General features: G+C 39.3%; 1 protein-coding gene across 18 annotated transcripts in view; it reads left to right on the top strand.

Moving 5' to 3' along the window:
• CAMK2D (calcium/calmodulin dependent protein kinase II delta) overlaps positions 1–9,038 on the top strand; it is a 299,674-nt gene extending 290,636 nt beyond the window's left edge. For 9 of the 18 annotated variants that reach the window (XM_043438243.1, XM_043438236.1, XM_043438230.1 and 6 more), the window contains 4 exons: positions 1,778–1,872; positions 3,815–4,043; positions 5,746–5,841; positions 6,986–9,038. In XM_043438243.1, coding sequence (XP_043294178.1) covers positions 1,778–1,872; positions 3,815–4,043; positions 5,746–5,812 — 391 coding nt within the window. In that variant the 3' untranslated portion in view covers positions 5,813–5,841; positions 6,986–9,038. Of the gene's footprint in view, positions 1–1,777; positions 1,873–3,814; positions 4,087–5,745; positions 5,842–6,985 lie in introns of all 18 variants that reach the window. The other 9 variants (XM_043438242.1, XM_043438245.1, XM_043438241.1 and 6 more) reach the window with 2 other exon arrangements.
• The last annotated feature ends 5,554 nt before the right edge of the window (positions 9,039–14,592 follow it).

Raw genomic sequence — 14,592 nt, 5'->3', positions numbered from 1 at the left:
GGTAAAGTTGTCAGCTGGTCTTCAGAACACCTGTTTGGAGCATGCACCCCCATAGGTCAAGGAGCAGTTTGTGACTCTCTTATTAACCCAAAGCCTGTGATAGGAGAGAGAGAGAGACATACATTACTTACTTACATAGAAACAGAGAGAAAGAACACATTAATAGGTTTTCAACTATGTTGACTCAATGGTTGGGTAAAAAGATCCATCATAGCACAGTGATCCTCAGATGATTTTGGCCCTGATATCAAGTAGTAAAAAATTTTGATTCACTAATGTTGACAACCAAAAGTCTATTTATAGAGAAAGTAATAGCCCCTGGCAGAAAACAAGTCCTGTTACCATGGGAACACTGTTCTTGCCATTTTGCTTCTTAGAGATTATATATATTTAACTTTGAGCTTTAATACCTGCCCACCAGGAAGTCTGAGTGTTTAAAGTTTAAAATCTCTACCCACTCCCACCCTATCCGCACCTGAGGGTTTCTTTACCACAATGAATATAAACCACTGTGATATCTTGCGTTAAAGCGTATTTTCTACTTTAAAAGTATTCTTTAAAAAAATCAGTTCCAAAATTCCATGAACTGTACTTTTAAGAACCATAATGATCTTTTTAAAACTTGTATTCTTGTTAAAAACGTTTTAACTTTTCGTCTCCCACATGGGGAATTTCTGTAGGAAATTAGATGAAGCCTCACCAAATTAACGGTCCAAAATCCTTCAGTATGCATTCTTTTATCTAAGTTTGTGAACTACTAAATTCCTCAAATCCAGATTTTAGGCGCCTTCTCTGAGACGCCTACTCTGATCACACAGTACCGAGAAGTGTTTTCTCTGCTGTTTCCACGGGACTTACAGAGACCCCATCCTCAGCGCATCTGCCGGCTGTCACATCACTCCCCAGCCGGACTCCGGCATGGTCTTTGCCGCCCTGTATGCCTAGCCCTCTCCACATACCTGGAAAACTCTTACTCCAGAAAGTGAAACTCAGATTTTTCTCTCTTAAATCTTTCCTATCTCACAGATAATATCTGAGTTTTGGGCACTTTGTGTTTATTTCCAGTCCAGTATTAATTGTTGTTTGTTTCAAAGAATATCTGCTACATAGGAGGTATTTAACAAATTCTTTGCTGAATTTTTTCAAGAAAGCCCTTTGGCTTTCCCTGAATATTTAACATTTTTTTTTTCTTGAATCATGATTCTAGGATTAAAAAGTAAACTAATGTGCATCTGAATCTCACAATTATAAAAGTTAATTAAGCTTGTATTTAAAGTTTAAGTCTTGAGGACATTGCCAGAAAATGTAAGATGTGACACTTACCTTCACATCAGTCTAAATGACCGTTCACATGAATGTAGATAGTATCAGATTATTCCAAAAATATTTAATTTCCAAGGCAAAGTTTATTTTATAGGACTTAGCATTTCAAAAATAAACTTATAACAACTAGAAAACTAGGGAATTATAAAAACTGGGGAAAGCCTAGAGAATTCCCCTTGCAAATTAAAAATTAGAAATGTTTCGAAGGAAACTCCTAAAGCATTGTAGATTATCAGCTGCTGGAACTGGTTGTATTATCTTGTCCTTATCTGAGGTCACTGCAGTTCTTTTTTAGGGTTTTCTCTTCAACCCACCCTGTGAAGGCCTGTGATAGAAACTTTATGTTTGCAGTGTTTTTTAAGACTTTCCTTCAGTGACTGTTTGATAAATTAGAAATGGATATGTGTGGAACAATAGAATACATTAACTCATTATTTTATTTTTTTTCGTACAGAAAAATCTGTGACCCAGGCCTTACTGCTTTTGAACCCGAAGCTTTGGGTAATTTAGTGGAAGGGATGGACTTTCATCGATTCTACTTTGAAAATGGTACGTTTACTTGAATATCATGCCTTTTCCAGCTTCTCTGAATTTCTCCAGAATTTCTAGATTCTTTGGCTCCTTCCTGCAGTGAGCATTCTTTCTTTAGTCCAGCATCCCACATCATAATTTTGTAATTTGAAATAAAAAACCACAACAGCCGTAAGCTTTGGTATGTTTTGAAAAATACCTAATTTTATATAAAAAGTGATGGTGATTAAATACACCCCATAGAAGTCCCAGTAAATGTATAATATAAGCTGTGAAATGAGTTATCAAAAACTATAAATACTTAAAATTTTATTAATTTTTAATTAAATTATTAAAAATTTAAAAATTTAATAATTAAATTTCAGGTTTTCAAAACATTGTTTATATGAAAAAATAAGAGAAATTACAGCATGCCAGAATATTTGCCATAGAGAAGAGTGCTTTCAAGAATAATAATTAGTGCTCATTTTCAAGGTAAAAATGTATATGAACATGAGTAATGAGGTAAATATTTCAATTCAGAGTACAAGAATTTTAATGGTATCAGATGAAATGGCCACATTTCAGAGAAAGTGATAAAAGAAACTCCTGCAGAAATCCTTCAGGTCACCAAAAAAAGTATAAAATAGAAGTTCCTCTTATCCTTCTCCCAAAGGCATTAGGTATAAGGTGTTTGCATGATGCAGGGAGTAAATTCACCTTTTGCAATGAAATTTTTATGAATTAAAGAGGAATCATAGTAATGATTCAGATAATCAGGTTTACATCCAGTAATTATAAGCATTGACAAAGAATATTTGCATTGGCATGCATTTTTACATTCGATGAATTGCTTTTTCTTATATGCAATAGATATTTGCAAGGAAACAAAGATAATTATGTGGTAAACTGGCCTTAACAAAACTTTAATAGATGTTCCTATATTCTCTGTTTCATGCTGTGATTGACAGCATGTCATAATGTTTTCTTCAACAGACTAGCTTGATACCACCTCATCTGTAGTAAAATAATGAACCCATGAATATTGTAACCTACCTCAGCATAACACTGCACTTCATTACTCTCCATAAATACATATTCATAATAATGGGATATTGTTTTTTATTGGCCTGTAGCAGTAAGGAATTAATTCAGACCTTTCCTGGGAATGAAGGATATGTTTGGATAACAGGTAAAAACAATTCTGCCTGTTTTAGTGATCAAAGAGTAGCATGAGTCAATATCTGCACTAAATCTTCATCTCTCTCAGTCACTGAACAGTCAGAATATATAGATGTTGTCAAAACAACAAAGGCTGGAGCCTAGTGAGAACTGCTCAATCAAAGGAGAGAGCTAGAGGATCAGAATCAGGGTATATGGCCAACACCAAATTTTGGATTTTTACTGGCTAACCATAATTGGACTACTAGAATGGACTGTACTAAATAAAGGAGCCACTACTGGATGAGATGCGGAAACTGATTCACCCTATGGCCAGCCTATTTAGAAGATAGCCGTCTCCATGCTTAAGACATGATGTATTTCCCTTGCCCCATGTACTTTACCAACTAGCAAAAAAGAAAAAACAAAAACAAATGAACCAGCCCACAGGATATCCTGTCAACTGTCCCCGCAGTTCCTTTACTGGAAAAAACGAAACTGCTCCGTGCACCTGGGCCAGCCCTTCTCCACCTCTGTCCATTTGATGGCTTGTTCCTAACCACTTCCCATTATAATTACGTCTCTCCAGCTTTTTCACCCAAAGTTTGAGTGGCGTACAATTTAACCACAAAGAAAATAATGGCTATATCTACTTCTGCTTTTTCTTTATACTTTGCACAGTACAGGCACTCAATTATTTGCAATAATGAATAGTTGAATGAATGAATGATATTCTATTTATTGGTCCCAAGTGAAGTTATTATTGGTTTCGGTTTACTTTGCATAGAAACTAAGTTCTCTTTTCCATATTCTCTTTCAGCTTTGTCCAAAAGCAATAAACCCATCCACACCATCATCCTGAACCCTCACGTACACCTGGTGGGCGATGATGCTGCCTGCATCGCATACATTAGGCTCACCCAGTACATGGATGGCAGTGGGATGCCGAAAACGATGCAGTCGGAAGAGACACGTGTGTGGCACCGCCGGGACGGGAAGTGGCAGAACGTTCATTTTCATCGCTCGGGGTCGCCAACAGTGCCCATCAAGTAAATATTTCCAGCTGTCAGCTTCCTTGTTAATACGCCCATGGTCAGCGCCTGTTCCTTATTCCATTGTTAATAGCCTGGCATCTGTTATTTAATGCTAGTGATTAGTTATACTGGTGGGAATCCATGTTTCATAAGAATCAGTCTATAATTCTCTGGAAAGATCAGACTAGCTATTTGTTGGTTGAAACTTGCCCTAGAAAGTATACAGTCATTTTAGATATGGTTAAATCAGGGAGAATTCATGTAATAAGGTAAACAATTTATACAACTTCATTGTCACATATTGGCAAAGGAAGGGGATGTGGAAGGAAAAAATTTCTAAAATGGCCAAAACAGTCAAGCGTCTTTACTCAAAGATTCCTCACACATAGTTTCAACCAGTCTTGGATCAAAAAGTTTCAAAAAGCAGAACTTAAATTTGCCTTGCAGGTAAATGATTTACATAGCATTTACCTTGTATTATCGATTACAAGTAATCTGTAGAGATTATTTAAAGTACATGAGAGGATGTGTGCAGGTTGTATGAAATTCTACACCATTTTATATAAGGGACTTGTGCATCTGCAGATTTTGGTATCTTTGGGGGCTCTGAAACCAATCTGCTACAGATACTGTGGGGCGACTGTATCGTATAAGGAGCTTCATTTCATAGATTTTTCTACTGGTGCTCTATTAAAGATATTAGGAGAAACTTATGAAACATAGCATTTAAAATGCAAGTATTAAATATTTCAGCACCTTTCTCACTATACCACTCTACCTCAAAGGTCATGTTTGCTCTTCCAGTCAGTAGCTAGACATTTATATCATCTAGGTGCTTACCTTGTGCCAGATAAAACACAAGATGAAAGACATTATGTTATATCACCAATACCAAAGAAAAAACTAAAAGTTCATAATCAACTTCAGAGTACAGGGAATGGATAACCCATGCAGCAAACTGCTTATAACAAGTTGGAAGTATACTTTGTAGAGAAGACAGAATTTTGAGCAGTCTTAAGTGAGGAGTGGAATTTGGAAAAACAGAACAAAGGGAACACAGCCCAAGTTGAAGGAGCATCATGAGGAAAAGCGCAGCATCAGCCATTAGCTCCCTGTGGTACAGGACTGTGGGTCCAGAAGGCTGCCTGCAGTTGGCAAAAAGGGGAATTACAGTTGTGTCGAGAAAGTGTAGTGAGATGAGGACAAGGCGTGTTCAGGTTCAGTAGAAGTTCAGCCAGCTGCTGACCTCATTTCAGATTCTCTCCTGTTCGTATCTGGGGGCCTTGGGATGGGTAGTCACAACCAAACAAACAGCCATTCAATGCACTCCAGAGAATCAAAATGTCTTAGTTTAATAATGTCCTACCACAGTGGTTTTCAAATGGCCTTCTGTTTAGCCTTATTATGTATCACTGTTGGATTTGTCAAAAGTGGGTCAAGAAGGAAAAAAAAAGAAAGGCTGAAATTCACTCCCCCCCCCAAAAAAAAAAAATAGAGAGAAATGTAACAATAATGAAGATGCCTATCTTTGTGCATTTCTGTGTTTTTTACCCCAAAGAGGTACAGTACCAATTGCCAACTACTACAAAAGGGATTACATTCATTCAGTACTAGGAGGTTAGGTTTTTCTACAATTCCCTGCAGTGTTTATGGATAGAGCCTGCTTGAGAAAATTTCATTTTATGCCAGGTGGCTTAAGTGAGGCTTCTCTTAATAGGCCACCTTGTATTCCAAATGGGAAAGAAAACTTCTCAGGAAGCACCTCTTTGTGGCAAAACATCTAAGGCCTGAAAACCATTCACATATGGGTCTTGTAAGTAACATCCTGCTCCGTGATACTTTGTGATTGGAGCTAACGACTGAAAAGCTGCATGGCTGTTTTTCCTCTCTTTGAGGATATTTTCTTGCATTATAGTCAATGGAAACCATAAAAGGTCTTTGAAAATCAGTAGCATTTCTGCATGAGCTCTTGAGTCTAACGTTTGGCAACATTGTGTAGCATAACCCTTATTTTCAAGGTAATAAGTGCTGAAAAGACCCTACCTTCAGCATACAGATCATGGCATTTCAAATATTGTGGAGTTCTCATGTCAAAAGACAATTCTACCTGGGTCAATTCAGACAACTCTCAATTATCCAGATCTAATTTACATCCGGCTCCAGGATCCTTTGATGTCTGTTTTTCAAGAGGTTATAGTTCCTGTCCTGCACTTAGCTAAGGTTAATAAGTAGATTAATTTGCTGTGCCTGGCCAAGTTTAATGGTATTTGACCACAAGGAGGAAGTCAGGCTGAAATTTAGAACTCACGAAGTGAGTAATTCCAGAGGATAATTGAAAGTTGACTGTAGTTAAATTCATGCCTGTGTTGTTTAAGATTGGCTTCTTACCTTGGATTGAAAGGATTCAGATACGTGTGGCAGCATTGTGAATTTGTTCCCCATTCAAAGCACTGAACTTTGTCCAAGCTTGGAAGAAATAGTGCTCCCAGCTGTTGGTTTAAAGAAAGAAGACCTCTGGTTAAATAATAATCATCCCACATTCCCTATTCTTGAGGCTGTAAAACTGACTTCTAGGGTGGACATCCAGAAGAGTCTAAGAATAGTGACAAAAGCTAAAAGGTGAACTTAAACTTTTAGTCTCTTTCAACTAAATAATACAATTCATTTATTAATTTATCTGGTAAGCATGAATGCTTAAATTGTATATTTAATCATGTGATTGCAGCCTGAGTATTTTTAGCTTTGCTCTGTGTGAACAAATTGACAGATTAATGCAGGAAATCAGTATTGTCTAACATCATTCATTTTCTCTCTTAACGGCCACAAGCAAAGATCTCTTATACATAGTATTTTCAGTCTATTACTTAGCTATAAAAATTGTAGCTTCGCCTCATCTTTGGCAAAGCAATCTGATAATACTTCATAAAACAGTTTATGTCTCCCCTCTCTCTTTGCAGCTAAACATCAACAGTGCCACTTCTGCAATTCTCTGTTCTCAAGGCACCTGGATGGTAACACTGAGCCGTCCTCTCCTCCTCTTCATGCATGTTTCCGAGTGCATGAAGTTGTGAAGGTCCTCTGTGTAATGCCTATGTGATGCATCATCTTGTCATAGATTCCTTCCAATACATTGTTTACACTTCAACTATGGGGATGTTCCATGCAAACTTCAATCATTGTTGGCAAACAATAGGGGGAGGTCAGCAAAAAAAAAAAAATTCCACAATATTCCCAAGTACAATCTAGTCATCCAATTTCTCTGTTTATGCCAAGACTTAACAGACTTCAGAGTTAACATTCTCTGAATGACAGTTTGTAAGAGAAAAGTAAATTTTTAAAAACTCTTTGCTGTTCATCTGTTTTAGCTTGTTTAACAAAAAAAGGCAAAAAACAAAAAATTACCTTCAGTTTCCTAGTGTGATCCTGGCTGCAATGGATGATTTTTCACTGAAAGCTGTGTTGCTGTTAGACAAAGTGGGTTGGATCATTCATGAATGTGGAAGTGAGAATTAGTGGGTTTTGCTACTATCTGAAGTCCTGTCTTTTTTGGTCAAACTACATAAACTGGAAAAACTCACATCACTGACAAGTTTGATCACTTTAGGGTATACGCGCACTGTTCTGGTGAAATTTGCTGAATTGAATTTTTTTGTTCCTTTCTCAAATCTGTGCTTTTTAATTTTTTCTCCATTTTATCCTATTTCTTTTAACACTTTGTTTGCTTCCTTTTGTACCTTTTTTTTCATGCTTTACTTTTTCCTCCCCCCTGTTTAGTAGTGTGAGAAAAGTGAAATATGCATAATGAAGGTAAAATAAAAACTGAGGCCTCTTGGAGGTGGCTGGACTCACACTTTGAGCATCTTCAGGGCCCACAGAGATGAGGTCAAGAAGAGCTCAAAGGTTTGTAATTCTGCTCTAATTTGGACATAGGGATCCTAACTAAGCTGGAGGTATTAGAACTGTTTAAACTTAGAGGAAAGCAAGTAGGTTCCTCCCGTACCTGGAGCGCGTCCTCCTGCGTGGAGCGGTTGCCGGGCAGCACCCAGCTGGTCGTGGATCTGGATTTTGTGCAGAGGCACTTTCTTCTGCCTCGCCCCTCCTGCGTGATCACTGGCTAGGCTTCGGAAGTTCAGAGGATGGAGAACACTGCAGGCCTGTCTGAGTGTTTTGAACTCTTATCTCTGTGACTCATGGTTTTGTAGCTACTCTCAAGTGTCGGAGTAAAATTACTTCCCTTCTAGGAGTTAGGATTTTCCTGCTTAAAACAAAGAAAAGGGAAACGTCCCTGTTTTCTTTGTGCTTCTCATTTTCCCTTTATTCAATTCCTGTGGGGCTTTTTCTCCTCCCGAAATGCTTTATAGTGCACGGTCTCTTCACCAACCTTATTTTAACAGCAGTAATTCACAATCCTCAGAAGCCTATTTTTAAAGCAGAGCAAAAAAAAAAAAAAAAATTAAAAAAAAAAAAACCCTCCCTCTTTTCTCTCATTTCACATTTCTGTGTTGATTACTAATCACCTTAGATATTGTTACTAGTGGATGTATGGTAGATGGATTGAAGCTTTTCTGATAATTATTACACGATTTAAAACAATATATATTTAAATATATACAGTAAATGTATTGAGCCATGTTAACCTGCCAATGAGATCTGTGAAAAAGTAATGGCCTCATTTTTCCCTTTTTAATTTCTTTTACCTTTTTGTGAAATGGCTATACGTGGCATACATGTATTTTAGAAAAATATTAGGTATAGAGTTTTGGTTGTTTTTTTTTTTTACACTTTTAGCATGTGGTGTTGAAGTATTACTGTAGATCAAGTTTGTCTTCCACACTATGATGTGAGGAAATTGTGATTTGTTCTCTCCACCACAATGGAATTACACATTTATTATCTTCTCTCATTTTGAAACACTGCAGTTTACCATGGGACACTGTATATATTTCTTGCCATAATGGTAAATGACTAATTGATATATTTAAGAGTTAATAAATTTGTGATTTCTGCTGACAGTGTGTTCACTTTTATTTCTTCAGGGATACTCTATTTATGCATGTGTGAGGCAGGCTAGTGCCAACAGCCACACATCCTATATTATTACAGAATTCACCTTTGACATTAAGATGAAGTAGTTGAACTGAGCTCCCCTCTAAGAATGAACTTGGTGATAATGACAATTTACTGTGTTATTTGTGTGCACAAAATAACAGTCTCTCCTAGGAAAGTTTTTCTGAAAACAAAGCACTTGACACAAGAGCCCTAAAAATTTCTGAACATGCCTTCCTCCTAATGGCCGCTAGCTCGCTTCCACTTTTCACGCAAATCTGACATCTGACTGTATAACACTTCTGGATCATCATTGCCAATACTCAGGCAAGCACCTCTTCTCCTGTTACTCCAACTTAAATTTGAGTGTACATCAGTACTGAGCTTTGTTCAGCTTATTAAAAGCCCTCCCACGCAAGGTTTGCTTCTAACCTAGAATATTCTTCCCCTACTTTTTCAACATAATTCATACTCGTGCTTTGAAATTCAATTTAGAATAACATCCCCTCCAGCAACCCTCCCTAGACCATGCTGTAAGCTCGCTCGCTCTCAATACTTGCATAAGAGTTAGTGTTCACCTCTCCTGCCAACCACCTTGGTTTTGGAAATACATCTTTGTGTCTTATCTATAGGCAAGAACTGTGTGTTTCTGTCTGTGAACCCATATGAGATGTTGTTAGTAATTGCTGAACGGTGGGCAAACCAAAAATGGGAGACTCACAGTGCAGAGTCCTGGATTTAATGTTCGGCTCTGTTGTCTTTGACACTCTGAGCAAGTTGCCTCTTCCCTCTGAACCTTCATTTCCTATTTATAAAATGAAAAAACACCAATTAATCAGGGTATTGTGAGGGTTTAAAGATAATGGATAAAGAGTACCTAGAATAATATTTGGTGGATAATATTAAGTAGCAGCAGCTGTAATTGTTCCAATCACTGATATTAATATTCCCAATGTTCTGGTTATTCCTTACCTAGAGGTGTATATACCTCTTATTTTGCTATGAGCTGCCCTGTTTATGTTGGTTTACTGATATTGCTAAGGATATACTCAAGTGTTACAGCAGAAAAATGAGAAATAGTGATGTAGTCATCCAGCTGAAAGTAGGGAAAATGAAAGGGAGTAAATCAGTATATTCTGGGGAAATTCTCAAGGAATTTTAGCCTGAAGTAACTGAAGTTTTGAATCTCTGTATAAATAAAAACTATATATAATGTAAGAGTAAACACAGAAAGCACAACCTTTTGAATGAGTGATCTCATTAAATAAAAATCTACTGACTTATACAAATGTTTCACTGTTTCCATGGTCGTCTTTGTCAGATAACAGTGAGGACAGATAGTAGCATACTGAACTATGTGTCCATGGTCTGAATAATAATCAGCAGGCATAAACCACCTGTCTGAGCAGCAGCATGAAGTAGTTACGGTACCTCTACCTTTCTGCCGAAACAATTCTCAAAAGTAAGCTGGCGTATTCTCCGAGGACCCAGCTGCTGCCTCCACAGCAAGAAATGATCTCTGCTTTCTGTCTGCACGCCGCACCCTGCCTTCTCTCCCCCTGCTGGGGATCCTTTTCCAGCTGACACCTCCCGGCCAGCAGGTGCCACAAGTCTCCCCAGCCCCGCCTCACCATAAATCATTTCCTCTACACGGGGTATTCTACTTAACGCCCGTTTCTTTTCTTCACAGCCAGGTACCTTCAGAGGCCTGCGTGTGCTTGCTGTCTGCCACCTCTCTTTCATGCCCCTCAAGCCCACTCCAGTTTCCCTCACAAATCCATGAAGCAGTTCACCCAGGGTCACCAATGTCATTAATTTGAGGGGCCGGTGTCTAGTCTTCATCTTACCCAATCTCTCAGCAGCATTTAACACAGTCTACCATCTCACTCTTAGAGAACATTTTCCTCTTTCAGACAATACATTTGCCTAATTTTCTTCCTTACCATTCTCCATGCTCCTCCTCCGTCTCTAACTGCTTCCTTTTCCTCAACCTGGCTTTTATATTTTGGAACTTTTTTTTTTTTCTCTCTTCACTCACTCTCAGAATAATTGGTCCTAATCTCAATGGCTTTAAGTTATGTTAATGACTCTCAAATATGTATCTCCAGCTCAGATCACTCTTAAATTCCAAACATGTAGATCCAACATGTAGATTCCAGGTAGACTGGAATCTACAGACATTGGGGATCTACTAGGCATCTCAGAATGTGCAAAGCTGAGCTTTTAATCGTCTGTGACAAAACTTGCTCCCTTTACGCTCTTTCATATCTCAAGAATTGGCAATTCAGTTCTTCCTTTGATCAGGCCAGAAATCTCAATCTCTTAACCATTTGAAATCCCGTTATTTTTACCAAGTTATAACCAGAATCTGACCACTTCCAACAATGGCTTCTGCTGCCTCCCTTGGGCCAAATCACCATCATGTTCTCTATACTGTTGGAAGGAAGACGGTGAAAGAAAAGGGGACTGTACCATTGGAGCAGGCCCCTGACTGGACTCTCAGTCACTCCCCTTCCCTCTCCTGTCCACTCTTGGGGTGTCTGCTGTGACACTCAGTCGTCTGACTCTTTGGGACCCTGTGGACTGTAGCCCGCCAGGCTCCTCTGTGCATGGGGTTTTTCAGGCAAGAATGCTGGAATGGGTTGCCATTTCCTCTTCCAGGTCATCTTCCTGACCTAGGGATCGAACCAAAATCTTGCCTCTCCTGCATTGCAGGCAGATTCTTTACCATTGAGCCATCAGGGATTAAGCAGATTGTTAAAATATAAGTCACAGCACATCACTTCTCTGCACAGAGCCCTCCATGGTTGCCCTTACCACTCAAGAGTGAAAACCAAAAGCCCTGCAGGCAGCCTTCGCGGCTAGACCCAGCACTGCTCCCTACATCTTTCTCACCTTTCCTCTGTGAGCGCGCTAGGCGCTTCCACCGCAGCGCCGGCGCTCAGACACTCTTCCTCAGAGATCCCAGCGACTGTCTCCACTTATGTTTGCAAAATTAAGTCACTGTCTCAGTAAAACCTTCCCTGACAGTCTTATCCATAAGACTTCAAACCATTTTATTCAAGACTTCAAACCTAGCTTCCTTTACAGGACTTCATATCCTCTTTCCTTGACTTTTTTCCTCCTTACCATTACTATTTGACATGTTGTTTCTTCATTTTGTTTATTTTATGAGGGTGGAGATATTTCTCCCTCTTGTTCATGATGTACTCCAAGCTTCTAGAACAGTGTTTAGAATACAGTGCTTAATAACTATAAATAATAAACTAAATATTAAACTAAATAATAAACTATTTTTAGTTGAACAAATAACGGATTGCTCTCGTCTCTGCAGTTAGAAAAGCTGAGGCTCCCAGTTCATAAGAGTTGTCTCAAAGTAGCCCCAAGGATTATAAACTGCCTATATCAAATTACTTAAGGGGAAAAAAAGGAAATATTATTATACAGAATAAACTTTCAGCATCAATACACAAATTTAAAACTTTTTTAAGCTGCAAGAAATAGAAAACTGAAGTCCAAATACTCTAACAAGGAAAATACATTTTTTCACAGAACAAGAGATGAGTTAGCTCTAGGGCTGATAAACCACCTGATAAATTCAGTGACTCAACAACATAAACAAGGATCCAGGTTCTTCCCATTTTTCAGCTTGTCCTTCCAAGAATATAAACTTTATCATCCAGGTTAAAAGACTTCATCATCCACAATACTACATGACATGGTTCCTAGTGTCGTAGCCAGACAGGACAGCATCCAATGGAAGGTAAGACTGCTTCCTTTCCTCTACCCCTAACCCCTTACCCCCCTCCCCAGCAAAGAAACATTTCTTAGGTCACATGCTATATCCCTGTTCAGCTTAGACTGGTAAGGATGTACCCCGAAGCTAGAGGTGGGCTATTCCCCTTAGAACATGCCTGCCAATGCGGAAGACTTAAGAGATGCAGGTTTGATCCCTGGGTCAGGAAGATCCCCTGGAGGAGGGCATGGCAACCCACTCCAGTATTCTTTCCTGGAGAATCCCATGGACAGAGGAGCCTGGCGGGCTACAGTCCATGGTGTCGCAAAGAGTCGGACATGACTGAAGTGACTTAGCACACATATGGGTGTTCAGAGAAGGGAAGAGACCTGCACGGATACTGGGTTGTATTGCTTTTTTTTTTTTTCCAAGAAGTTTAGAAAACAACATTGTCTGATATAATAAGTATACTGCGAAAGTCAAAAAAAATTTGTTCTTATTGTTCTCCTTTAAAGTTGCTATGCTACTCATGTTAACAAGAATGCTGAAAAAATAAAGAGTCATTATCTCCTCCAAACTCTGCATCTCACCCACAGATGTATTGTGTTCTGTCTTGCGTTATGTTCCTAATGTGCCAGTGAGTTCTGTGCTGGGGATTTCTCCCCTCCCTCCCCCTCCCCCGCACACACACACATAACTCCTTGGAACCGGGAAAGTTTAGTCATTTCACTCCATTTGAAGTTCTTCCAAAAACTCCAGTCCCATAAAGGGCCCATTAAGCCAGGATTGCATCCTCCCCTTCCAGATGCCCCTTTGCCCTGCCCTAACTTCAATGAAAAGCTTAAAAAAGAAAAAGGAAGTAAAAAGCACTTGGTGCCTGAAACCACATTCAGTAGTCAATTTTCTTCAGTTCTGTTTTTCTTTTTTATTACTTTAAATAAAGTAGGAAAGTGGGGTGTGGTGCCAGGGGAGTGTAACAACTAAAGTAAACATTGGAGATCTTATCCATCATCCACCCACTGGATTCTGCTCACAAAGTGAACAAAAGAACAGACAGTTCATCTCCAGAACCTGTTCCTGCAGGGGCTGAAGCAACACTTGGCTGTTGTGTGGGAAGCAGCGCTCAGCTGACTGATTTGTGGCTACATGGTGTTATGTGTACGGTGCTCCATCTTGTATCACTCGCAAACACAGGTGACTCAGAGGCACCTTCCACTAAAGATGGTTAGTCACCATCTTTGGGCTTGGTTAGTCACCACAGTCCTTCCAAAAGCCTTAATTCCTCAGACTTGATGTTCCACTCATATTTGCTCCTTGAATATTTTCAGGACGTTTTTCACCCCCAGACAGAAGAATTAGATTCCCTATCCCTCAAGCTATCAGGGAGGGACTCCCTCTGGGGCACTGGGCTAAGAGGACCAATTTGAAAATTGATAATCAACCCCATCTCCTACCTTCCTCTCATTCAGTTTGGAAGAAAATTAGCTCATCCACCTTGAGACCACTCTGCTGAAAGAGGAAACACTGAATATACACAGGCATAAGCTTACGGATGGTCTTCCCTGACTCAGCAATAAAGGACCCACCTGCCAATGCAGGAGACAGGAGTTTGATCTCTGGGTCAGGAAGATCCCCTGGAGAAGGAAATGCTAACCCACTCCAGTATTCTTGCCTGAAAAACCCCATGGACAGAGGAGCCGGGCGGGCTACAGTCCTTGGGGTCCCAAAAGAGTTGGACATGACTTAGTGACTAAACAACAAGGCTTACAGATGTGTGGAGTG

The sequence above is a fragment of the Cervus canadensis genome, chromosome 19 (assembly GCF_019320065.1).
Source record: "Cervus canadensis isolate Bull #8, Minnesota chromosome 19, ASM1932006v1, whole genome shotgun sequence".
Taxonomy (NCBI): domain Eukaryota; kingdom Metazoa; phylum Chordata; class Mammalia; order Artiodactyla; family Cervidae; genus Cervus; species Cervus canadensis.
This window is presented reverse-complemented; position numbering and strand designations above follow the sequence as displayed.